The sequence below is a fragment of the Schistocerca cancellata genome, chromosome 3, assembly GCF_023864275.1.
Source record: "Schistocerca cancellata isolate TAMUIC-IGC-003103 chromosome 3, iqSchCanc2.1, whole genome shotgun sequence".
In the NCBI taxonomy this organism is placed as follows: Eukaryota; Metazoa; Arthropoda; class Insecta; order Orthoptera; family Acrididae; genus Schistocerca; species Schistocerca cancellata.
Window position 1 is genome coordinate 210,459,904 of NC_064628.1, and position 27,592 is coordinate 210,487,495.

The 27,592-nt window shown below is 40.0% G+C and overlaps 1 protein-coding gene across 1 annotated transcript in view; it reads left to right on the forward strand.

The window, feature by feature from the left end:
• The window catches only part of LOC126174831 (uncharacterized), a 512,108-nt gene that overhangs the window by 404,207 nt on the left and 80,309 nt on the right, over positions 1–27,592 (forward strand). Inside the window, exons 5-6 of the mRNA XM_049921210.1 lie at positions 672–887; positions 27,099–27,249. Coding sequence (XP_049777167.1) covers positions 672–887; positions 27,099–27,249 — 367 coding nt within the window. The remainder of the gene's footprint in view (positions 1–671; positions 888–27,098; positions 27,250–27,592) is intronic.

Here is a 27,592-nt window from a genome sequence, read left to right on the forward strand (position 1 = left end):
CCAATTGAAAAGTATGAAAGTCACACGACACGAAAGCAGCGCATTTGCTGCAGGAAATACGTAACTGCCAAGACGCCTAAGTGATAGTTTCATACTTTCTGCGATATGATTAGCGCTCTCGCACCTCATTTGTGTTTATATGGACATACTTATACAGTAGACATTCAAGATGATAAAATGTGTAGGTTTATTAGATTACAAAACACAAACTTTAGCGCTCTCGCACCTCATTTATGTTTATATGGACATACTTATATAGTAGACATTCAAGATGATAAAATGTGTAGGTTTATTATATTACAAAACACAAACTGTTTCACTGTTTCGAAACAGCGTATCGAAACATTACATTGTACTGTTTCATTTGTTTCGAAACAGTTACGTGTTTCAGTTTGCCCATCTCTACACTGTAGCGTCAAAACAATGTTGCAGAGTGCAGTGTTGTCACGTGAAACGTCACAAATTACACGGTGCAGTTTCAGTGGAATTAGTACACATGTCCGTGGGGCCTCTTTCGAGTGGGATACCCTATAGTCCATGACACTTTACTTTGTATAGACTATCGTCCTGACAGTGTCACGATTTTAACAGCCACCAGTTAATCTGTGCGCTTCGCTGGTAAAGCTGCGGAGAGATGACAGTTGATCGCTGGATGTGGTGTGTGCCCGCAGAGCGGCTCGTGCGAGAGCCTGCTGGTGGGCAGCGTGCCCGGGCTGCTGGACTCGCTGTCGTGCGGCTCGTCGGCCGACATCCTGACGGCGCCGCCGCCCGACGACGAACCGTGCATCCCCGGCGTCGTGGCCGCCTGCCTCAACCACCTCGAGACCTACGGCCTCAACACGCTCGGCATCTTCCGCGTCAGCACCTCCAAGAAGAGGGTTCGCCAGGTCAGTTACTTGTCGCCGCTTCTAACCGAACGAGATTCCCTTTGTTTGCAGCGTACTATTACGAAAAATAATTGTAAATTGTAAGTATCATGTTGAAAAAATCAAGCTGATCTTGATGATAGAGTCAGTCCTCCTCTACGTATTCTTCCTTCTTCACAACATGTTTCTGCCCACGATTCGTGACTCCTATTCTGTGCCAGTATACCGAGAGAATGGAAATAAAGTATTACAATTCCGGTGTATAAAAAGAGAGAAAAGCAAGTACTAGATAATTACTGGGGAAATACCCTGCTTGATACCACATTAGAACTGACTTTGGGGTGCAGGAAGTTCCCCAATGTTGGCAACCTTGAATGTTTCCAGAATGAGATTTTCACTCTGCAGCGGAGTGTGCGCTGGTATGAAACTTCCTGGCAGATAAAAACTGTGTGCCGGACTGGGACTCGAACTCGGGACCTTTGCCGTACGCGGGCAAGTGCTCTACCAACTGAGCTACCCAAGCACGACTCACGCCCCGTTCTCACAGTTTTACTTCTGCCAGTACCTCGTCTCCTACCTTCCAAACTTTACAGAAGCTCTCCTGCGAACCTTGCAGAACTAACACTCCTGAAAGAAAGGATATTGCGGAGACATGGCTTAGCCACAGCCTGGGGGATATTTCCGGAATGAGATTTTCACTCTGAAACGGAGTGTGCGCTGGTATGAAACTTCCTGGCAGATTAAAACTGTATGCTGGACTGAGACTCGAACTCGGGACCTTTGCCTTTCGCGGGCAAGTGCTCTACGAATTGAGCTACCCAAGCACGACACACGCCCCATCCTCACAGCTTTACTTCTCCCAGTATCTCGTCTCCTACCTTCCAAACTTTACAGAAGCTCTCCTGCGAACCTTGCAGAACTAGCACTCCTGAAAGAAAGGATATTGCGGAGACATGGCTTAGCCACAGACTGGTGGACGTTTCCAGAATGAGATTTTCACTCTGCAGTGGAGTGTGCGCTGGTATGAAACTTCCTGACAGATTAAAACTGTGTGCCGGACCGAGACTCGAACTCGGGACCTTGAATGTTTTTAACATTCTGGAGACAACTACAGGCTCTGACATAACAGCACAAGTGCAATGACAAAAGCAGGTACTAGTGCCAACATTAGCGACCTCTGTTTATGTAAAGACATCAGCTTCTGGAACTGGCTCTTTAAGAGCTGAAGCGAAAGAAGCAGTGAATATGAGAAGCTGCATAGCCTTATAGATCTTTTTCGCCTCAGCTTCGTTGTTTTCAGCTCTTGTATCTCCTTTCTTCAAGGTAGACGCTGCAGTCCCTCTCCCAGACAGGGGGAGCCCCAGAGCAATTTACGCACTTAAGAAGGAGTTGAACAAACGACTCCTTCGTGGGCAGCTTTACCATATTTTCTACGTGTGCCTTCTCCCTTACGTGCTTCAGTAGCCTGCCCAAAGTGCTGGCATTTAAAACAGCGCTTTGAGTTGGGGACATATGACCGCACGTTTCACGAAAGAAACCTGCCTTCTTATGCTCTGGAAGTTTCGTACTGGTGAAAGTGAGGATAAAGGAATCTGGTCTGACCAGATCGCCATCCACACTTTTCATTACATTCTGCACGTCAGCCATACCTTCTTGAGCCCACTCAGCTACCAGTTCCTCTTTGTGAATATCCACCAGATCCATGCATGATACAAGACCTTTGCTGTACCTCAATCTGTTATGTAGCTCCTTGTATATTACACATTCCTCAAGGCGTTTAGCTTTCTGGAGTTACGCGATATGTTACAAACTAGGTGTTCCCATTTTGCAATCATTTCACAGATTTTAAAGTGCTAACAACGCCCCGCCCTTTAAACTCTTTTCAGTACAAAGACATTCCGACCAACAGCACACGTTCTGTTACTATAAACGGAATTACTGTGAATAATTCGTGAGTCTGGATGGCTGGCTTCAGGAGCCCCCTTATGAGGTTATGTTTTGATACCTACCAGTGGTACACCTATTCCCCTCGGAGTTGGTAAGTTTAAGTTCGAGGGGTCCATCTCAGTTACATGAGCAGCTAGGGAGATAAAGGTCCGCTGAGACAGAGCCCCACTTGCTTGGGTAAGCCATATAAAACCGAGCTGCGGAAAATTCCCCAGAGGCTGCGTACTAACAACTGCTTATCAACTGTTCTGCGTCAACAGCCATGCATATCATTGGCGCACAGCACACCTTGAGTTCAGGGTTTTTTGTCGAGGGTTTTACCACCCTTGCGATCCAGTCAGTGAAGACAAGATCCTCGTTCCCTGTGACACACAACGTTCCACCAGCGTACTGCACAGTGGTTGCTGAAGTAAACCCAGAGCATACAGTTACGGAGGAGTAGTGGCGCTCACCAGGACAACATGAGTTTGCCAAGCCCATGCCCAGCAAACGAATGCTAGCCTCCCTGAGATGCTTGCCATTTAGCACAACCCAGGGGACACATGTGGCTTACCGAATGCCATTGACGTGGAGAGCAAGATCTTTCTTTGCTCCTTTGTCTCGGGATCATGGTGATACACCCATCTCTCGTCCACAGTGATCTGGCGGCTAGAAAAGTCATCTGGATTGACCTGACACGGCTGACAAATTACCACTGCTGCCTCAGTTCAACAGGCTTCTTGAATGAGAGCGAACAGTCACGAATCCCAGTGGTAGATGACCTTTATCACGTTCAGAATACCGTGCAAGATGTTGAAAACTGATCTGTGACTGATTTTCGTTTTTTCTATTATCGTGTCGCTGGTGCCATGTCAGTCTTTTCCGGAGGGGAGGGGAGGGGGGGCTAGACTCTAAAATTGTTAGCATATCCAGAGAACTGATGGTTATCCACTCAATATTTGTTATAGTCAGATTACCTTGATACTAGAAAGGTAAGTGAAACCTTCAAGTTAAACCTTTTTGTATTAGTAAAGTGATTATAGATATGATACATTTTTGAAGTTGATGATCTAAAGTTATATCCTTTTATAATTAAATCTGGCATATATCCAGTAAAATGATCAAACAGTTAGGAAATAAAGCAGTAACATATTTATAAAAGATACAATTACTCGTAAACCTACGATGTTAAATTGACGCTGAACGCATAAAATCTGAAGCAGTAAAAAATCAGGAATGAGAATACTGTTGGTTATAAACAAAAAAATCAGTCATGAAGAGCCTTTGACCAATCTTCCTCGAAAGTGAACACGCAGAGCACAAGTTTTAAAAATGCTTACACATTGTTATCTTAAACACTGCTTACAAAAATTGCATCTATTCATAATCACAGAAACGTAGTTTCAATCATATGAAATGAAAGCTTACAAATTACTGTGCGAAATGGTAAAATAATTAATTACTTTCTTAACAAGAGCTGACGAAAAAAGAATAACCTTGAACAATCATGTGTGATACAAAACTCCTCAAAATGTAATATTACATCGCATCTGTGTTACATCAGTTCTTGTTTGAAAGCGCATAACGATCACTGAGGCCGTTACTCGAATTTGTCAGTGACTAATCTAGTAAAATCAGGTATTTCAATCACTTTTCTTCTGTAAATACTTAGTATGTACAGTGCACACAACCTGTTTTCATTCGTCGTAGAACACAGCCACAATTTTACTCTTCATAGAGTACTGACGGATATTTAAATCGTGCATGTACTTGCAGGCAAAGCAAGAGCAACTAATAAAGCACTTTTCAATGCAGGAAAAAAATTGTATGTTTGTCAGTAATATCAGTGATAGATTTGTAGGTATTTGTGCTGTCGTTGACCAAAAGTCATACCACGATATTGCTTCAGGTAAGAAGTTATCAAAATTATAATATTTTTTAGACGTTTTGGCTCAAGAAATACTTATATAAGTTTGCCGAGCTGTAAATATCGAGTAGAAATGTCACAGCATACTAAATTCCTTGTGACTAGTTTCGATAAGATAAACGCTGATATCCATTCAGTATGCGTCCAGTAGTCAGATACTCGAACATGTAGAAAATTACAGAGTAAATCTAATCTCTACTACGATTTGAGGAAACCTTAAAACACAACTTACAGTTCTGGTAGCTTCCTACATAGCCTTCGTCACCCAAAACCAAATCGAGAGTATTGGACTATGTGTGTCAGAAGGGGAAGTTTTTACAAAAGAGACTGGACTATTGGAAAACTCTCCAGAGAATGTATAAGTGACTGTTCTGACGCCTTCCAAAGATAGAGCTATACATCCGTCCCTCACAAAGTCCGAATAACTTAGAAATCTGTTCAGCTGACGACTTGTGCCCTGAACAAAATGAATGATCGTTATCTCCGGCCTTAGCCTACGGAAGTTCAAGGGGCTAGCCTTATTTTGAGTCTCAATGTCTGGAGCTGGCAGAAGTGTTTCCTTGTTGTTAAGTAATTATAATACCAGGTACACTAAACTAACTCGTCAAGTTTTCTTACGCAGGCTGCATTAAATGGTCTAACGTACTCTTGGATGTCTTCTCGTGATGAAGACGTCAAAGCTGCTGTGGAGGCGATTGTTAAGGCTTAGCGCAGTGCATACGGTACCGCTCGTACCGTTCTGTGGGACCAAAAATGCTCGACGAAGCACTGCGTTTAGCTATTACTGATTACGTTGAAGACTGCGATGGGGACCTCAGTTTCTCTACGGTTAGGATATGCCTCATAGTTAACTTGGCAACAATACTTTGAAGAAGCCAACAAAGGAAGTCAGCACAGCACAGAAAAAAAGCCGTTTCCGTCTACGTTTGACACACGGTTCAACCTCGTGCTCATTGCTATGGAAGGGAGAACGACTCACAAACGAATGAGACTCAGCTCCATAATGGAATGTCGGGTGTTACACCTTCTAAAGCGACGATGGTAACTTCGGTTGTGTTATCTCACTGCGATCAGCCACATAATGCTACAATCAAATAAACGAGAGATTTTTCGGAATAACGGAAATCACTTCTAGAAATGTATGAGAATTCTGTAATGAATAAAACTCTGTATTCCAGAATCCAAGGGGGGAGGGGTAAGGAGCAAATTTGCCCCCTTACTACTCCCCCAAAATCGCGTACTTTTCACGGAAAAACTGTGTGATGGACTTACAACAGTCAGACGCATGAACGAGGGCAGTTCCCGCAGTTCGAGACACAAACGCAGATTGCATTGTTGCTGGTTTTTGATGAAAACGTCTATCCTTGCAAATTACGTTGCTCGCTTGCTTGTGCAGAATTTGTGGTGTTAACACCACCATCAGATGTGACAATTCGCAACAAATGGAGTAAAAATTCACTAAATATTTCGCTACGATCACATTCAATGCTCTCACTGGCTACGACGTTCACAGCTGAGTGCTAAGGACACCACTGAACGCCCATTGGTTGTCGGAGAATACGGGACATAGAATCACAGAACAAGCCTAAACTCGACCACCTTCGTTCGTGACCCTTAACTATAGACGACCGCAAAGGGGTGCAGGAGTCCGAGGGCAAGGACGTGGCCAAAGGCGGGAAGGGGGGGAGGGGGGAAGGTGGCCCCCGTATCACCTAAATAAAATTACACACGACCTAGTTGCCGTCTAGTGAAATACAAAAATATTTTGATTTTCAATCATACGACGAAAAAGGGATGTACACTGTCGATAGTAAACAAGGCCTCGATAGATTTCAGTTATCGATGTATCGATAGCACTGACAGTTATCTCCCATCCATACTTTAGCCCATGGAGGCTTATTCTACCTCCATGCTTTAGCCAATGTAACGATAACACCTACCACCTTCAACAGCAGTCGATGCTAATGTTATATATCTGCGAGGAATTTTTGAGAAGTTCTGACTGTGAGATAACCTAATGGAAACAGAACAATCAACCTGGGATTCGTTTCCGAAACACTCCAGCAGAGTACAACAAACAGTAAACAGGTGAGTCAGGAACAGACGTTCTCCCAGCACAAAAGCAAGTTGTAACATTATATATTAATATAGGTCATCAGCCTAATTAGGCATTCTCATATCAAGCAATATAATGAAGCAGAAGACTGTGCTAAGGCTAACCTAACCTTCCTTGACACACAAAATAAACTCTTTCTTTATACCAAATCACACTACAACACAGTAACCTAACCTTGCAGATAGATGTACTACTTAACTGAAAATCAGACAAACAAATAGCCAATGACATATCGCTCTCAACAACACATACCTCAAATTAACTAGATGCAACAGTTTATGGAACCAATCACCAACACACATGAAAATAGTAGCAGTACTGAACAGGGAAGAGCATGAAATGATTCTGATTTAAATCAGGGAGTCTGTTAATGATCATACTCTACAACATCATTGCTTCGTACAGGATCCCTATGCCTGTGCATTAACCAACTAGCATTAAAATAGCTAACACAGTAAATATTAAACTTCCTGACAGTAAATATTTCTTTCTTAAACTCGGTTTGAAGCAATTAAACAGAATGCAAATCTAACTACACTGGCTCTGAAGGAGCCTTCGCTTTACTTCATTAACTAACTAGCCTAGTACATGAGGCCCTTAAACTATCATTATTTGAAGAGCCTTGCTCATTAACAAAACTACAAAAGTATGTGTGTAAAAGGGTAAGTATCCTCATCAATAATTATTAATTAGGTAAAGCACAACAAACTGTAACTCTTTAAATAACAAATGTGCTTTGATAAGCAATCTTTTAACCTATTCAAAATATATTTGGCTGTGCAAATGCTAACACAACATTAAATTTAGGTTCAAACACTTTCTCATGAAATGAACACTTATGAACGGTCGCAGGTTCGAATCCTGCCTCGGGCATGGATGTGTGTGATGTCCTTAGGTTAGTTAGGTTTAAGTAGTTCTAAGTTCTAGGAGACTGATGACCACAGATGTTAAGTCCCATAGTGCTCAGAGCCATTTGAATAACGATTTTTTTTTTCCTACGCGCTTCAGGATATTTCTGTTCTCTTCCAACAGTCTTCCAAACGTACAGAAATTCTCGACTGTGTCGTTGGTAAACGCATTCCTTCGAACTGTGAAACAAAATGGACCCGTAACGTCAGAAACATCTGCCATTTACGAAAACTGTACTGGGGTAATTGAGGTTTTAAATGAAATAATTGACATCCCAGACTCTTAGTTCAACGACTACAAGAGAAGCCTGTGCTTTCAAAAATAACTCCTAGACTTTGACTTTAGTTTTCTTCTCTCTGTTTTTCAAAGCATATTTTAAAGATTGGACTGTTTTTCCATATTCTTCAAAAAAAAACAATGACGCATAGTTTTGCAACTATAGGTAGGCCTCAGAATACATAGCTTACATGAAAATCTTAAGAAATCAACACAAGTTGGGAGAATTTTAAATTCCACGATGCGGTCGAGTAATTCAGAAGTTGAAGCTTCCATGAATAGAATTGAAATGATGGTGAGTACATTGGCAATCTGTTGATTTCAAAATACAAACAGGTGTAGTTCGAGGTAGTGGATAATACCGTAAGACAAGTGGAAACGAGATTTTCATATTGTGATGAACTTCTTTTCCTCAAATTAGGCGATATTACTCAGTTCACCTATTACCATCTGTAGATGGTGTGTGGAATCATTATTACAAACGTATGATGCCTCCTTCAGTCGCTCGCAATTGCACATAGAACTGGGGAATGTATTTTCTTCCTGTATAAAGAAACATTTCATTCTGCCAGTTTGGGAGATGCTGTCAAAAGAATTATTGAGAATGAAATGGACCAAATTCTTCCAGAAGCCCTCAAACTAATTGCTACCATTCCAGCAATAAGTACGTCAGGTAAAAGGAGCCAGTTCGTTTGTAAATAAGTGAATGTCATTATTATTATTATTATTATTATTATTATTATTATTATTAAAAGTAGAAGTAGAAGTGGTAGTAGAAAGGGAATTTTCCAATATGTTTCCTGGCCTCCACAGAATGTAGGCCCCTGATCCATCACTGCTCCCCGATTGTCAGAAGGATGTCCTCTCCTTGCTACACAATGGAAGCACAGCAGTAGTTTACCATTTGTCACTGGACAAGGAAAACCCCTGGTGGTTTGCTGCTTCATCATTCAGTTTTACATGAGAAAGCTATTGTAGTACACACATAAGTACACAGTCATGCTGTACTGTAGGTGTCTAGATCTACAGTCGAAAAAAGAAAATATTCTTTTCTGTGATAGAAGAGAGGGAAAAGAGTGTGAAATTTCAAGGTCGAAAAGATGTTCTCTCAAGGACTGGAACCTTCTCAAAGTCTTTGGGTGCAACACAGCATCACATGCAGTCACTGGAGAGACACGCATTACCTTGCTCAGTACTATGCTGCTAAATGTCGATTCTGCTGGCCAATTTGAGGGTGGTTCTTGGAGGTTTCCCACATTCACAGTGCAATAATTGACACTGGGCTTTACTTTACATAACCAACCAAAAAAATTTGCCTTGCAAAACATACATTCTGTTTAAATTCATTTATGTCACTTACAACAAAAATTGAAAGTGTGAAACTAATGCCATAAAAATAAATATGAAGGGATGTGAAGTTTTATAACCAAACAAAACTTTGTACATGTTATCAAAGTTCAGTAAGCCACTTATTATAAGTTTATTCCCTGTATCTCCACGCCGAGAAGAATTAATGTGACATTTTCATCAATCACGCTGATGTTTTACTATTTCCAATTTTTAATTTTCAGCTTCTGCCTAATGTTACGGGAATGGGAATAATTTTTTGTGATTATTTTTTATCTTTACTCCAAAACTCATTGGATACCCTGGATTTCATCACAGTGTCACATGAGGATGTAATCTGAGAGTTCTCACTGAATTGGAAAGGTGGCATATATATCCATATTAATAACTTAATACTACTAAAATATACTATTAAAATATACTAATATAAATACACTACCAAAATATCCCTTCCATTTTTACCAAAGTAATCTACCTTAAAATGGGATAGATAACTACCGACCTTTCGAGACATAAGTTTTATGTTTTCATTGTCACATACAGTTTTTGGGCGTGTCACTCAACGAATCAGATATATCAGAACTGGCAATATGCCCACTGTTGAAAAAATTGCTGCAGACACACATAGGTGGACTCCTATTGTTTTCTAAAAATTGTAAAAAATCTGTTAACACCCCTCATCAACTTCCTTTGTTAATACAAGATGCTGAGTCAGTTGTAACAACAATAAATAAATAAATAAAATTTGTTTTTGATGTCTGACTCTGAGAGAATAGAGAGTATGAAACTTCATGTTTTCACATAGCTCACTCACTTCTCTCGAGTAGCACCAAGAGGTTCACCAAGCTTAACACTGGAATCCGGTGTAATGTGCCCTCACTCCATAACACACTACAGAAATGTTTACAGTTTACTCTAGGACATTGCTGCAAAGTCTGGTTATCAGAAACTTTACATCACACATCTCCCCTAGCAATCAAAATACTGATTATGAAAGTGTCGTCCAGCGCACGAAGTCAAACTGGTGACCTGCATGTCGAATGCCGCTACACAGGCATGCATTAGCAACCTTGGCTGCAGAAATAGGTTGCTTCCCAAGAACAATGTGTGTCATGTCACGTGAAACATGGGCAGTCGTAGAATGACTGCCATGACTGCCTTTGCTTGTGTTGCTATGCTGTGCATCAGTCTTATCTAATGGGCAAAATATTAGTGTGATTGGCGCTGTATTCTATACTAACATTTGAAAGCAGTAAGCATTGTATTTCCAGTAATTTATATTTGCTTAATGATTGCAAGTATGTGGTTAATATCTCAACATAGACCATGGCCAATTATTTGTTTCATCAGTGTTTCGTCTTTGCTAATGCTACATTTCTAATTACGGTATCTCAATGTTGATGTAATATTAAACTCTATCCATCCTCTCTTTTTCTTAACTCACTCCTAAAATATTCCATTTATGTGCACCTGCAGGATATTTGATAATTGGTAATAAAAGTACAGGAGTGACAGAGGGGGGGGGGGGAGATGGTAAGTGTTTATGGATGTCAAAATTAAGTTTGAAGGTGAATGGTGAACAATCAAGAGTGTAAATCTGTCAGTAATAATTTTATTAAATATAATAGATGTTACACATTCGTTCTGCATGCTGTAACGATCATGCACATCTACATATCAGTATTTGTACTCAAATAGAGCATCATAGTCAATCATTCTTTTAGATCACACATAAATAACACAGTATTCCCAAAAACTCACCTACCTTCTCAGTCCATTTATTTCAGTGGTGAATCTCTACTGTTCCAAGCTTTTATGTACACTGTGTCTATAAATACATGAATGGGCAAATTTCAGAGAAGTTACTCCAAATTAAATGGAATAATTTACAGTATATGAAAAGTATTTTATTATGGTAGACACCTATGTTATCTGAAGCATTACAAACCTCAGTACCATTACAAAATATATATAGCAACATTATTCCAACATTACAATAAAGTATGGATTTTGTTCCTATTCACTGGTGTATCACATCCTAATCCTACCACCACAATAATAAACATTTTACAGTCACCCCTTTCTCTTTATCTCAATTAAAAATTCTTCAACTTTATAATGACTCAGTTCTAAAAGAAACTTTTTTTGGTTACAAGGGAATTGTAGCAGGTCTTTTATTTGGGGGGGGGGGGTATGAATATGATGATTCCACTGCTACTTCCTATTCACTTGAAAACCATGTAATTTCATGCACAAAATCTCATCTATCTATGTATTTTGTTTTACATAGATCTAGGCAGTGAGTGAGTCAGAAGAATATGGAATGTGACAAATTATACGCAGCTCAGCAATAACTTACATAAATACAATAACAGACACTTGTAAATAAGATATCAAAAAAAGAACATAAATCTAATCAACAGAAAATTATGTTACACTGTAGAAGGAACAGTAATACACACAGGAATTAAAACTAAGCCAACTATTACAGTAAATAAATTCATAAATACCAAAAACCAAATGTTTATTTATATATACTAGTCCTAAAATAAAGTTACTTAGAAGTATTTATCAAATAATTGTAATGTCAGTGGTGGTATTCATTTTCTGTCATAAATTCATCTACTGTATAAAAATATTCCTTTATTAGGTACTCTTTCAAGATTTGTTTGAATTTTGGAAGTTTTTTGTGAAGACATTTGATATGTGGTGATAGTGTATTAGACTTTTCACTCCAATGTGCAGACTGATTTTGGTCCTTGTGTTGTACTCATGATATTTGCTGTTGTCTTTGTGTAAAGAAAAGTTGTTACAGACAAAGGCCAACAGAAACACTTACCTACAAGAATGTCTATGACAGACACTACTCATTATTCTGATGGCTTTATTTTTTGCAGTGAAATTTTTTCTGAGAGATTGGTTTCCCCAGAGTGTAGTAGCACATTGGTATGACATAATGAATGACAAAAGCCAAAGTAGGAAGCCTTAATGGTATCTATTTCAGCCACTAAAGCAATAATTCATAGTGCAAATATTTCTGAGCTAAGCCTTTCAAAAAGAAGAATGTCAGTTGATCAATCACATTTGCAACCTATATGTGTACTCAGGATGTTTTTATCATGAACTTTTTGTATTGGTTGATCTCTACACTTTATGTCTTTTTTTGTGATGTATGGTCAATAGGAGTCTCTTATAATGGGTTTTATCTGCATGTACTGAGAGACCGTATGAAGAAAATCAACTTAAAACTTCAGTTTGTTCAAAATACTTATCTGAAATTTTATAAATAAAAATTGTAGTATCAGCTGCAAAAAAATAAATTTTCTCCTTGTAACAGAACAAAGAGGGAGGTTGTTAATGAAATTAACGAATAGTAGTGGACCTAAAATGAAGCCTTTGTTACATTGCAACTTAAGGTCACCCACTCAGTTGAACCATTCAGTATTACAGTCTGCTTTCAGTCCTTTACATGCAAGTGAAGGCACAAGCCAACAGTGTTGAGAAAACTGTTTGCAGAGTGTGGCTGAAAGCAGTAAATATTTAAGTTGAACTGATTTATTCACTATAGAAAATAAAGAAAACGAAATATGACATGCATAACAATAATATATTTACAAGCAACTGTACAAGAAAGAAAGGGAAAATCAAAGACCCTTCATAGCCAAAGATTAATATATCAAGGAGATCATAAGGAGCATAATATGGAGTCGCTGATCCTTCACTCTGCCTTAATTCTGTATAATGCTAGTCTACAACCTTACATATCCCCAATCCTTGTGACAATTTTTCAAATATTTGTCTACATCAGGATTTTGTAAAAATGTCAGCTAACTGATTTTCTGTAGCATTATACTTGGCATCTGTTTTCCTTGTCAAATGTAGGTTCCTACTTAAAATCTATGAGTTTTAGTCTTTCATGTTCCCATTTACAAAGAGATGCAGCACAAGACTAATTGTCTTCATAAATTATAATTTTTCATGTTTTAAAATTTTTAGGTCTTGAAATACCTTCTGAAACCACAAATATTCTGCAACACAGTTGCAAGTGGGACAAATTTTGCTTCTGTAGAAGGCAAAGCTACAGCAGTCTGTTTTTAGTTCACCAACTTATAATGTTACCAAAGCCTTTATCGCATAATCTGATGACGATTTTCTCTCTGAACTGTTGGCCCAATCAGTATCAGCGTCAGTTGCTGTAGTTTCATTGTTCTCTTCAATTTTATAATGCACCCTTACCTTGTAACACAGTACTCTCTTTAAATCTTTACATTCTGGTTCCTTTTGACGACTAAAGTAATTGATGGCATAACTAAAATCAAGCTGTGTTCTTTGAGTTACAAACAGTAAAGGTCCCATTATTTCTATGTGTGATACTTTTTATGTAATCTCCTATCATCCTCTACTTCTCTGTGATTCAGTTTCATAGACATGTTGATTGGTTTGCATCCATTCATACCCGATGTCTTCAACAGATTTTCCAAATATGTTTTCTGACACAGAATTATTCCATTCCCGTCTTATCTATCTTAATTCTCAAGAATGGTTCAAAATCACCAAAAGCTTTCAGTTTAAATTTACTTCTTAAAACTAATTTGAATTCTTCAAGTTTCATCTTATCATTATCTAAAACTATAATGTCATCTACATACAGGAAAACACGAACATTAGTGGTTAAGTTCCTGTAGGTATATAGATACGCATCAGTGATGCTTTGAACAAAGCCTGAATCTTTAACAAAAGCTGCCAAACATTAAATTTCAAGACCTTGGTGCCTGCTTTAAACCATAAATTGATTTGTTTAGCTTACCTACAGTTCTGGTTCTACATCAAATTCTACTCTTATCTTTATATAAATCGCTTCATCTAAATTTCCATCCAAGGCACATTCAATTTTTCATGATTCATAACAGCAAGTTATGTTCTTAGAGTTGTCAACCAAGCTACAGGAGCAGATGTTTCATTATAGTCATACCCATTTCTTCGAATACAGCCTCAAGCTACTAGTCTAGCTTTATAACTGCTAATATTGCCTATACCATCACCTTTCGCTTTAAAGACCCTCTTAGTGCCAACAGTCTTCCTATATCCAAATAATTCACATACTGTCCAGATCTTGTTTTCGATTATTGCTTCGTCTCTTCTGCTACAATGTTAAGCCATTCTTCTTTATCGAATCTGCTGTAAATGTCACTGAACGTTTCCAGAACATTCTCAATGCACATTTCTGCATTTAATGTTAATGAAGCATAATCTTCCATTCCCATCAGATGCTTCCCTTATCTGGCACATCTGCAGATTTCAGGAGGTGTAACATCTGCAGCTTCATTTTCATTTGATATGGAGTCATTTCTGCAGTCACTGATATTTTCTTCATAGATGATAACTTCATCATTTGTGTCTCCTTTGCAAAAAAAACTGATTCTAATTATTAAAACCAGAATGATTTCCATCAAACTTGACATCTCTTCCAAGAATGATTCGTCTTTCCTCTGGACACCATAGCTGATATTCATTAACGTAGTATCCAGTCATGAAGTACTTCTTTATTCTGAATCAAACTACCCAACAACGACTTCTGCAGGAAGCCATAAATGCGCTGGACAGCCAATCACTTTCAGTTTCTGCAACTTTGGCACTTCATCGTGCCACAGAGTAGCAGGAACTGCTATTTTTATTGCATATGTTGGTGTTCTGCTTATCATGTAAACAGCAGTCTCTACTACTTCTGACCAAAAACATTTTTCAAGTTCAGTTTTCAACAACGTGCAACGAGCCTTGTTTATAATGTTCCTGTTCATATGTTTACTCACTCCATTTTGTTGTGGTGTGCATCTTATCTCCTCAAAGTTCTTTATCTCATTTAACAGCTATTCACACCCATTATCACAGCAGACTCTACTAATCCACAAACTGAAATGAGTAGTTGTCATTGCTTCATGCTGTTTAACGTATTACAATACTTCGGATTTATTTTGCATCACACATACACAATTGTAAAATGAGTAGAGGCATCTATGAATGTAATGATGTACTTTTTCCATTGTAAGACACTGGAGTATTAAGACCCATTACATCACTATGTACTAGTTCTGGGAATGCTGAAGAATAGGATACAACCCGCCAGCTTTGAGCAGAGACATCACAATTTACCATAGAAGATGCATTGCGAAGGTTTAAAAGCATAGACGAATGCTGAGAAAGAAACGATTGTAGCAAGGAGAAAACAGTTTACAGACATATATCACGTACATCCATATTGCAAACGTAATGCTACGTATGTCGTTTTTCCACAGTAGAAAAGCCTAGTATCCTATTCTTCACCCATATAGGTCATCTGAAAGATAGGATTCTAGTGCTAGCGAAAGCAAAAAGTGCGACATACGTAACATTGACATAGAGTACCTCAGTTGACATACCTGTACATACAAATTCCATGTATGTCGGTTTTTTCGCCTTCGCTAATACTAAAGTCCGCGTCGTGTTGGAAGGCGGCCCAATTTTCAGCCTTCCTGCACATCACCCTCCGCTAGCCACTGATAATATTCATTCTCTTTCCGAGCGGGTAGCAGCGAGTTAGTTATAACTAGACAGCGAGAACCGCGCGTCTACATGCTGCACTGTTGCCGTACTTCGCGACAGCCGAATTATTCATTCAACAGTCAGTTTTTTTAATTTTTTTTCTTGTAGCAGTATAGGTGTGGCCGTATATCTGTAAATGTTTAAGTGCGATTAAAAAAAAAAAAGAGCCAGGTGACGGCAATAAATGTGAAGTGCTTCACAAGCAGACGAGGGGGATTATTTATCGCATTTGTAACTTTTTCAAGCGTGAATTTGAAAGCTGTTGTCCTCCTGTTGACACTTGAAGACACAAGAACGGACGCTAGAACCACGTGGTGTCGGCAAGAGAACTGTAAACAGAATTGTAAACGGAAGTGTCAAAGCTGTAGGAACTGTAGAAGAAGTTGGTTTCGTGTCGCCTTGAAAGCATAGAAATCGCAAGGAACCTGTAACACCAATGAATGGTTTTAACAACGATGTTTTAAAGTGCTCCATGTAATGATGAATGCCCGACATCACAAAAACATATTACAGTTATGCAGGAGAAAATTAGCTTCAATGGTAAGCACTTCGTCAGTGCAAATAATGTTGAAAAGCATTGGTTCCTGATATTTTAAGAAGAGAGTTTTTAGTTCAGAGGAGGCACATAAGTGCAGTACGAACTACATACCATATAGAGATTCACGAAACAAGACAAGAAGGTAGTTCAACAGTGTATTACCTTGATGAAACATGGATCAATTAGAATCATTCCAGGAAGATCTGCTGGAAAATGATTGATGGTACTGGCAATTTTAAATTTTTCGTAGGAGATAGTTCTTGGATAATTATTCTATGTGCTGACTCTTCATCTGGTTTTGTTTCTGAAAGTATTGCGTGTAAGAAAAACAGCAGTGACTACCATTCGGAAATGAACACTGTCAGTTTCGTGATGTGATTCACAATTCTTGTCATACCTTGCTTCGAAGTCGGCCATTGCCTTTTATATTTCAGCTGTTACAGAGAAAACACCAACTATAAACACCAGAAAAGCGGATATTTTTCCCTGGCTTAAAAATAAAAATATTAAGCACAGTATATACCAGACTCGTGCCGATCTCCTGCAGCTCGTTAATTTATACAAGTCACGTGACAGAATGTACAAACTTGACTTCCTTACACGTGAACAGGGTCACTCTGTTTTACATTTACCCAAGTGTCACTGTCACTGTAACCCAATGGAATTAATTTGGGCAAAGGATAAGGCTATGTGGGAGGAAAAAAAACATTCAACATAACGAAACTTCCTAGCAGATTAAAACTGTGTGCCGGACCGAAACTCGAACTCGGGACCTTTGCCTTTCACGGGCAAGTGCTCTACCATCTGAGCTACCCAGGCACGACTCACGCCCCGTCCTCACAGCCTCACTTATGCCAGTACCTCGTCTCCTACCTTCCAAACATTACATAAGCTGTCCTGCGAGCTTCTGTAAAGTTTAGAAGGTAGGAGACGAGGTACTGGCAGAAGTGAGGCTGTGAGGACGGGGCGTGAGTCGTGCCTGGGTAGCTCAGATGGTAAAGCACTTGCCCGCGAAAGGCAATGGTCCCGAGTTCGAGTCTCGGTACGGCACACAGTTTTAATCTGTCAGGACGTTTCATATCAGCGCACCCTCCGCTGCAGAGTGAAAATCTCATTCTGGAAACATCCCCCAGGCTGTGGCTAAGCCATGTCTCCGGTATATCCTTTCTTTCAGGAGTGCTAGTTCTGCAAGGTTCGCAGGAGAGCTTCTGTAAAGTTTGGAAGGTAGGAGACGACGTACTGGCAGAAGTGAGGCTGTGAGGACAGGGCGTGAGTCGTGCCTGGATAGCTCAGATGGTAGAGCACTTGCCCGCGAAAGGCAAAGGACCCGAGTTCGAGTCTTGGTCCAGCACACAGTTTTAATCTGCCAGGAAGTTTCATATCAGCGCACACTCCGCTGCAGAGTGAAAATCTCATTCTATTCAACATAGCATTCACTGAATCGATTGTGCAGGAGACAATAGACAACATCCCGCCTGTAGCATGGGCACAGTCTGTGTGGCATGCTGAAAAGCTTTAGAAAGAATAATTTGATAGGGAAGTGATGACGGATATAAGCCTTGAAACTATCATCGTAAATTTACATTCAGGTTGTTCGGAAACAGATTCAAATAGAAGTGATGGTGGTGTTGTGATGAAGACTTTGGGACAAAGTTATAATATTTCTTAGTTTTAAAGACTCATGATTTAAAAAAGTGTTTGTCAACAGATCAGTTGCGTACATAACAATGAGAACTTCCTAGCCTTTTTGATTAGGACTTTGTATCCTTTCGATTATGCAGGCTATAATGTTCAACATATTTCCCAAGGAGGATGACAGCATTGTAGTTCTGCCAGCTGATAAAGTTAACTCCATGGTAATCTTAAACAAGTTGGAGTATGATAGGAAGGTGCAACAACTTCTGGAACACACTGCTTACAAACCACTAGATGCCGACCCCACTGACAAGGTGGACAAGAAGACCCGGAAGTTGCTGAAGGAGACAGGTCTACCTGAACAGGTCATCAAGAAGCTTCATCCCAAAGCACCTGTACCACCCAGACTCTATGGACTCCCCAAGGTCCACAAGGAGGGGGTCCCTCTTCGACCCATTGAAGTAACATTGGCGCAGCGACATTCCTCACTGCACAATACCTGAAGAAGATATTGGCACCATTCGTGGGCAAATGTGCACACCACATTCGGAACTCGGAGGACTTCCTACAATGGCTAAGGCCACTACATACCGTGGACTCTGACATCATGGTCAGTTTCGATGTGGTGTTGCTCTTCACACGAGTGCCACTCACCGATTCACTCAATATCATTGGAGAGAAGTTCGATGGCGCACTGCTCGACCTGTTCAAGCATGTACTGACCTCAACATATTTTCTTTATGGGGGTCAATTTTATGAGCAAACGGAAGGACTGGCAATGGGCATCCCTTTATCACCAGTGGTAGCAAACCTTTTCATGGAAAGGTACGAAGAGGAGGCACTTGCATCAGCCACTTACCAACCCAAGTGCTTTCTTAGGTATGTCGATGACACTTTTGTCATTTGGCCCCATGGCAGGGAGAAGCTAGATGACGTTTTGGAACATCTACACCCAAGTATAAAATTTACTATGGAGCTAGAGAAGTATGGACAGCTCCCATTCTTGGATGTCCTGGTCAAGAGGAAGGCAGATGGCACTCTGGGGCACAGTGTGTATCGTAAGCCAACCCACACTGACTTATACCTTCAAGCCAGTAGCAGCCACCACCCGGCACAGAAGAATGGAGTCATGAAAACATTAGTTCACAGGGTTCGGGCTCTGTCAGATACGGAAAGTCTGGCCACAGAGATAGAACATCTACAGCTGGTGTTCAGCAGAAATGGATACTCCTCCACATACATCCAAAGGGCACTTCGTGCTAGCAGCCAACTACAGGGTACAGAAGAGGAGCCAGAGGAGGCGAAGAAGGTGGCATACCAGCCATATGCTGGACCTATTTCTGCAAAAATCAGCAGAATTCTCTCAAAATACGATATAAAGAGTATCTTCTGTCCAACCTCCAAAATTGGGACAATGCTAGGGAGTGTGAAGGATGACCTGGGGCTACGTAAACCAGGCATTTACAACATCCCGTGCCAGTGTGGAAAATCATACATTGACCAGACAACCAGGACGGTGGACGTCAGGTGCAAAGAACACCAGAGGCACATCAGACTCGTACAGGCAACCAAATATGCCACAGTGGAGCACTGTCTGGAGCTCAGTCACTCGATTGACTACAACAACACCAAAATTGTGACACAGGCTCCAAGATTTTGGGACAGTGTCATAAAGGAGGCCATAGAGATCACGGTCACAGACAACCTAATAAACCGAGACAGCGGTTACCAGCTCAGCTCGGCGTGGCGTCAGGCTCTGGAACTTATCAGGGCCCAACGAAAGGAACCGAGAAACTCTTCAAGAAGTAGTAACAACGCAGCAGGAGCAGCGCTAGGCGGGCGCGGCCCGCGAACGCAACTCTAGACGCAGGACGGGCTTCTGACAGCCGCCACGACCGCAGATGATGGACGAGCCGAGCGCGGACGACTGTCAAAGCGCCAGGGAAGTGCCAACACCTCAGGAGCAGCGCCAGGCGGGCGCGGACCGCGAACGGAACGCCCGACAAACGACAGGCCTCAGAGAGCTGCCACAGATGGAGACCAAGTCGGGCGCGGACGTCCGAGGGAGCACGAGGGAAGAGACAACATCTTACAAACAGCGCGAAGCGGACGCGGACCGCGAACGGAGCGCCCGACGCGAGACGGGCCCCAGACAACTGCCACGACCACAGATGGCGGACGAGCCGGGCGCGGACATCCGTGGGAGCAGCAGGGAAGGGCCAAAACCTCAGGAGCAGCACCAGGCGGGTGTGGACTGCGAACGGAACGCCCCACACAGGACGGGCCTCATACAGCTGCCACAGATGGTGACCAAGTTGGGCGCGGACGTCCGAGGGAGCACCGGGGGAGGGACAACACATTACAGGCAGCGCCAGGCGGGCGCGGACGGCAGAGAGAGCACCCAGCGCCCTCTGAACATAAATACTGGACAAGATCCTCCAATATGGCAGTCTCAGGTAGCACCTGAAGAAGGCAACGAGTTACGTGGCCGAAATATTGTGCCAGAGCGACACAAACATCCGGCAGTAGACCCGATTATTCCACACGTCAAGATCTCGCCGGGAAAGCCTGAAGAGTAACTTACGAGATACTGGATTTGCAAATTGTTCAGATGGAAAGAAAATTTAAAGACTTTCCCCAAATTCAGTTTGTTGAACTTTTGAACGAAAAGTGTTTCCCAAATTATCAAAAAGAATTCCCGAAGTTGACACTACTTCAGTTACTAGAACAGAACCCTTTTTTCAAACAAGAACAGCTTGAAAATGAACTGTGTAACATATACACTGATGAAAAAGAACACATATCTCCAAGAATCCTCTTAAATTACATTGTCAACAATGATTTAGACTCTGTTTATGAAGAAACAACGAAGTTCCTGTTTTTGGTTTTGACCCTGCCCGCAACTACAGCAAGCAGTGAACAAAGCATAAGTACTCTTAAATGAGTGAAGAATTATTTAAGGAATTCAATGTCCAACACCCAGCTGTCGTGTTTGAGCAAGTTAGCAATAGAAAAGACACTACTTGGAGATCTATCCAGTGATCAGATCTTTGTAGACCGAGTTATAGACTTATTCACAGAAAGAAAAGACAGCCAGACAGCTGCATTGCACTTGTGTATAAGAAAATACAAGTGCTTCTTCTCTTTCTGCTTGAGTACTGCAAATTTGTAATTGTTTCTTCAACAAATTAGTTATTATTATTATTATTATTATCATTATTATTATTATTATTATTATTATTATTATTGGCGGTGATAGTGGTAGTGGTCGTAGTAGTAGTAGTAGTAGCAGTAGTAGTTGTTGTTGTTGTTTTATTTTATACATTTTGTTTCATTTGTTTAAATTATTGTTTATTGTACTATTTTGTCTCCCTATAATAACTATAGAATCTCTACAACCACGCTACACCACTGATATATACCATTTAAATACTTTTGTCTTACTCATAGTAGAACCACCAAAAGGTGGGCAGTCAACATTTCTAATGCCGTGCTGCAATTTATCCCATTTTTCAAACACCTTTTTTGAAAGTAAAAATTCGCCAAGGCGCGCCAACACGTATAACCTTTCCAACTGTCAACAGTAAATGAAATAGAACAACTCGAAACGAATACAAACGCCAGGAATATGTGCACCAAGAATTTTTAAAAAATTGAAAATTTGATATATAAAGCCCAAGAAATTAAAAAATTCCTTTCAATTTTTGATCCATCTCGTACAAAAACAATATGCATCTGAACTCACAGAAACTTCTCGAGAATCACAACTTACTAGGTTTACAGAGCCCTTTTTTTTCTCTTATTACAGTCAGTTATTTTTTGTTCAAAGTTGCCATAGTTATAACATTTAAAACTAAACTGGTTTTCTCTGCCTGAAGCTTGCCTATCACTTTCGCCTGTCTGATTCACGAATTTGTTTTTCTATTGAGTTATCCCATAACTGAAACCATTTCTGTATGGACTGAACACTGTATTCTGTCCTGAGTCTACTGAAACTTTCTTCTTATTGTTTGCGTTTATTTTCGTGATCTATGAGACTATTTCTCACTAAGCTTAGCTTCAAACTCTCTGCAGGCAATATCTCTATTGCTCTCACAACATTATCATATTCTTGTGGTATTGTCAACAAAATATGACAGACGGCATCAGTTTCTTCTACTGTCGCACCAGTTGACCAAAGATCGCATATCGACTTATCAAAGAAATGCTCCGTCAATGTATTTTTTGTTGGATTGAACTTCAGTTGCAGTAACTGTTTATATAGAAGTCACTGGCTTGCGACGTTTTTCTTTGGAAGGTGTCACACAAGTTTCTCACATTTGAAATACACTTTTACTGTCTTCACGTATTCCAGATGTCTGTCTGCATTCCGATCATAAGAATAAACCTGATGTAAACAAACACAAACGCGATGGTTGGTCAGAAGCCTTAGCACAAAGATACTGGTGTTGTCAGGCTGTTAAAAGTAGATCCTACTTATACATTAGATATTGAAACGTGGGACTTAGGGAAAGCAGGAAACGTGTGGGCGGGGCCTAATCAGTTACCACTGGTTGCACAGAAAACAATACACTTCATTTTTAAAAACCAAAACCTAAACAATCATTTTTAAAAGATTTTACTACACTGGCAGCTGAAAGCCTTATTAGAAGAATTGCAAGTTATTGTCAGCTGAAGGCCACAGGCAATGTTACACACAATCAACAGCTGAAGGCCTGCTTAAGAAGGTTCAAAATTATTCATCAGCTGAAGGCCAGAAAAAATTTCAAAAATACACAATGTCTGAAGGCCTGAATTACCAATAAGGTGAACAATCACACATTAAAAATACCAAAAACCCTTTTAACAATCTTAATAACTGTAACAAATTATAGTGATAGCTGAAGGATTACAAGTGAGGGAAGTAGTTAAACATTAACAAATACTAAGATATTTTCCTATTAACAATCAAAGTGGTAACAAGCTATAGTAATGGCTGGAGGCCTTATTAAGAAAAATTTCCAAATTATTGGTCGGCTGAAGGCCATAAACAATGTTACACACAATCGATGGCTGAAGGCTTGATTAAGAAGGTTGAAAATTATTCGTGGGCTGAAGGCCACAAGCAGTTTCAGAATACACAACGGCTGAAGGCCTGAATTACAACTAAAGTGGACAATTACACATTAAAAATACTAAAACCCTATCTAATAATCTTAATAACTTGTAACAAGCCATAGTGACAGCTGAAGGTTTCACTAAAACAGAATTGAACATTATTTGTCGGCTGAAGGCCACAAGTAATGTTACAAACAATTAACAGACAAAGGCCTGATTAAGAAAGGATTCGAAATTATTGGGGACTGAAAGCCACAAGCTATTTTCGGAATACTCAATGGCTGAAAGCCTGAATTACAAGGAAGGAAGGCAGTAGCATGTTAAAATACTAAAACCCTTTTAACCAATCTTAACGAACTGTAACAGGCTATAGTGACAGCTGCAGGCCTTATTAAGAGAAAATTGAAAATAATTTGTCGGCAGAAGGCCCCAAGCAGTGTTACAAACAATTAACGGCTGAAGGCCGGAATTACAAGTGGCGAAGACAATAACATGCTAAATCATTAGGGTAAATTTTAAACAACTATGACGACATGTCCAATTAAGACGGAGTGATCCACAGACAGTGCTCCCTGGATCGACCAGGGGGGGGGGGGGGGGGTGATTACAGCTGTGTAAGCGGTGAGACAGCCAGCCAAGAGTTGTACTCACATAGCAGGATGGCAACTCACACCAGGGGTAGCTTAAGCGCCGACCGACCGACTAACCAATCCGTCTAACGTCCGATCACCGGTACAACGATGGAATATTTTTAGACAAGAACGAAGAGACAGACAACACCACATCTTCAGAAACACACCCAAGGCCGAAGGAAACAAGGTAGACCTCCCAAAAACATATGCACAGTACAATTCAAGAGGCTGTCGAACTACACACCGTGTCGGACAGCATTCACACGATGAGGAAAGGTGCACTGCCGGGAAAGTACGCTAACCTCTCGCGACTACATCCTTCCGTCGGAAAGAGCATGTGTGTCGCGAGCGGTCGGGCGAGTACTTAGTGTCCGGCCTTCGCTGCTGCTCCGTCCCAACTCAACTCCTTCGACACACACCGACCCGGAAATACTAGAGACCGCTCCAAATATGGTACTACAGTATGCGCTATCGATAAGCGCTGCTGCTGTCACTCACGGACAGACAAGGCGAGCAAACGTAGTGGCGCCGGTGAACACACTAAGAAAACGAGACGCCACTATCGCTATTACAAGATGCCAAGCCATGAACGGCATCAACACGAGCCGCACACGGCTCACATATCTTGTTAGTAAGTTACCTTAAATCAAACTTTAAGATATTCTAATGTATTAACAGCTGTCAACGCTTTTCTCAATCACGCCTAAGCTATGTAGTTTTTATTTCAAAAATCGTGTACAGTCACAGTCTCTGTACTGTTGTTCTCTGATTGTCGCACTGTTGATACACAGTATGAAAATCGCACAGACTGCTTCCTGCTCCGTAGTGAAACACATGTGTATAACACGGTTGAAGAGTGCCGAGAAATAGGTTGTTCCTGATGTTTCTCATAAATTTACAAAAACCAAAAACATGGGCTTTGAAGTTTACGGAGGACTGTATTTGTTACAGTTCAGATACAACTACACACTGAGTGTGCTGCGGAATCAGAAGCTAAATTGACGGATAATTTGGTGCATTTCATGGATCGCTGGTTCAAGTCTAGCCTTCAAAACGGGATTGCCTACATCTCGTAATATTCATCATCTTTTTTTTATGAATACTGCATTTCTTCTTGTTACTAATTACATACTGCACGTGAAATTTCTGTTTTTATTTCAAATATAAATTCGTAAATATCCGTATTTTATGAAAGATTGTTAATAAAGTTTGCTTACGGTAAATTAAGAAAACAATCATTTAACTTTTAGGACAAAAATGAAAAACCAAATACTCATTATTTAGACTATGTCCGTTGTTTTATACCACAAATGTAGCCTAACACGAGCCAGAGTGTAAGAATCGTAGAAACAAGAAAAACAATCATTTTCGCAACATCGAGCGCACCATACAAATGCTGCGTTTTTACATTTTCATCTGTACAATTAAAATAGGAACTCAACAGAACGGATTAGAAGCCAAGTTACGGGATTTGTCGTGAGAAATAACGAGACTGTTAAGCTTCCAAACGTACTGGAAGTAACAAAGCGCGCGGGTTTTGTGGAAGTTAAGATGATCGACAATCAGTCTGTGCATTAGTTTTCAACAAATTTTGTAAAGATAGTTAAATTGAGTTTTATATATACTTTTCGATTTTTTATCACCCATTTTCAAACAGAGGTATCACTTTTTTGAATAGCAGGGACAATTCCATCTTGTAGAGATGTTTTGAATCTATTGCATAATAAATTTAGCCTATATGTTTATAACAATATTTTACTAGAAATATTGCCCACACCAACACAATTCTTATTTTTAATGACTTCATTAGTTTTTAAATCTTATTTAATGTAACAGGAGGTATATGATTATAAATGTTTATTTATTTGCCATTCAGCTAGTATACAATGCAATTGGCTTTGTCAAAATACATTGTACATATTCATAAAAGTATATAAGGATATCTGTGAGGTTTTGATGCTGATAGCTTTCTGTAGAAAAACCATGAACCATTAACATTTGAATGTCAGTGAATTAAGTGATGTTTTGGAGACATTTTTTATTAATTGTTGTCAAAGAAATCATTAATTGCATATACATTCAGAGGGCACTTCAAAGCTTGTTGAGTACTCTGGTAGCTCAATATGAAACACTGACCAGAGTTATTTAATCATTAGAAAATGCAACATTTTTTAATGGGCAGTTAAAAATATATAGTGAACTGTGTAAAAAGGAAGAATGGAAACCCATAGTCAAGTACTGGGGGTTACCATATGACCAAAGGAGTTTTCTGAAGTAAAATTCTGGTTTTTGTTACTCAGTTAATGCATTAGCCTTACAAGTGAGTTGCTTCTCTAGTGCTGTTTCATACATTACATTTTATTTCTCTAATTTTAGCACTCCACCAAATATTGGTTTTAATCACATTTGACAAAGTCATTGTAATTCAGATTTATCTGAAGTTAAAGAAATAATGTTATTGAGCATTACCCTGAACCCACTGATAAACTGGCCACATCTGAGGCCATGGAAAGCCATCATTCCCAACAAGTGAGTGAAGTTCCAATGAGTGAGTGAATACTTTGCAACTTTGTAGTAGTAGTTTATAGCTACAGAACAAAAATACACAACACATTTCATTGCATTGCTCTCATTGGAAACACTATTTCAGGCTGAAATTTATTCCAATCACATTGACTGTGTCCCTGTTGCGTTCAATGGCTGCAGTTTTGAATTATTTCCCTACATTTAATCCATTCGTTATTACAACTTTTAATATTTATGATATTCATATCTCTGTTCAGTAATAAAATATCTGTATTTATTTTCAGGCAATAACAGTAATGCAGTGCCTGTTTTTATGCAGAAAAAGACACAAAGCATTCTAATACCTAGCAAGCATTGAATGGTTTGGACAACAATCTGTCTCTCTCAGCTCACCCCCTCCCTCTTCCCCCCTCCCTCACACCGTTCATCCCTGAACTTCTTCAAATCAAATGACATAGCAGAGTTGTCAGTGCACCAGGCACATATTCTCAGGAGGAGTTGGGTCTAGGTGTGTGTTGATCCAGCATGGTGCAGATTTGCATTGATTCAATCCCAGTCTTAAACTCTTGACTTCCATTCATTACTCCTGTCTTACTTCCTCTAGAACTGCTCTTCAATACTTTCCATGTCAGTTAGCAATGTTTATCACAATCAGTTACTGCATACAAAATTTATTAAATCATCTGCTTCTTATTTTGTATCATATTAACAACTTTATTCACAGTTGCGAGAAGACTTCGACTGTGGGAAGGATATTACCCTTGGTCGGGATCACTGTCCACATGATGTGGCCACTCTGTTGAAGGAGTATTTCAGGGATCTGCCAGAACCGTTGCTTTGCAGGGACCTGTATCCAGCCTTTGTTCAGACACAGCGTAAGTATAATTGCATCGCATGGCAGTGGCCCCTGAGTTTCTATAGCTGTATCAACTATGGATATTTTTCTTTAGCATGTTTCATTTCTTGCTGTTTTCAGTAAATCACTTACTATCTGTGTCCTCTTTCTTGATGCCTTAGCTTACTGGTCCTCAGTTGGTAAAAGTCAGAATTTTTCTTGCAAACAAGGTACCCGCATCACCAACTGCCATCCTTGAGACTCAGATAAAACTTGAGCACAACAGCAGCCAACAGCATTAGTGCTCATTCTTTCTATTTTTAATTTCAGTCATTTGTAAAGACCTACAATTATGCTGTAGAATACATACCGTGATATGCATC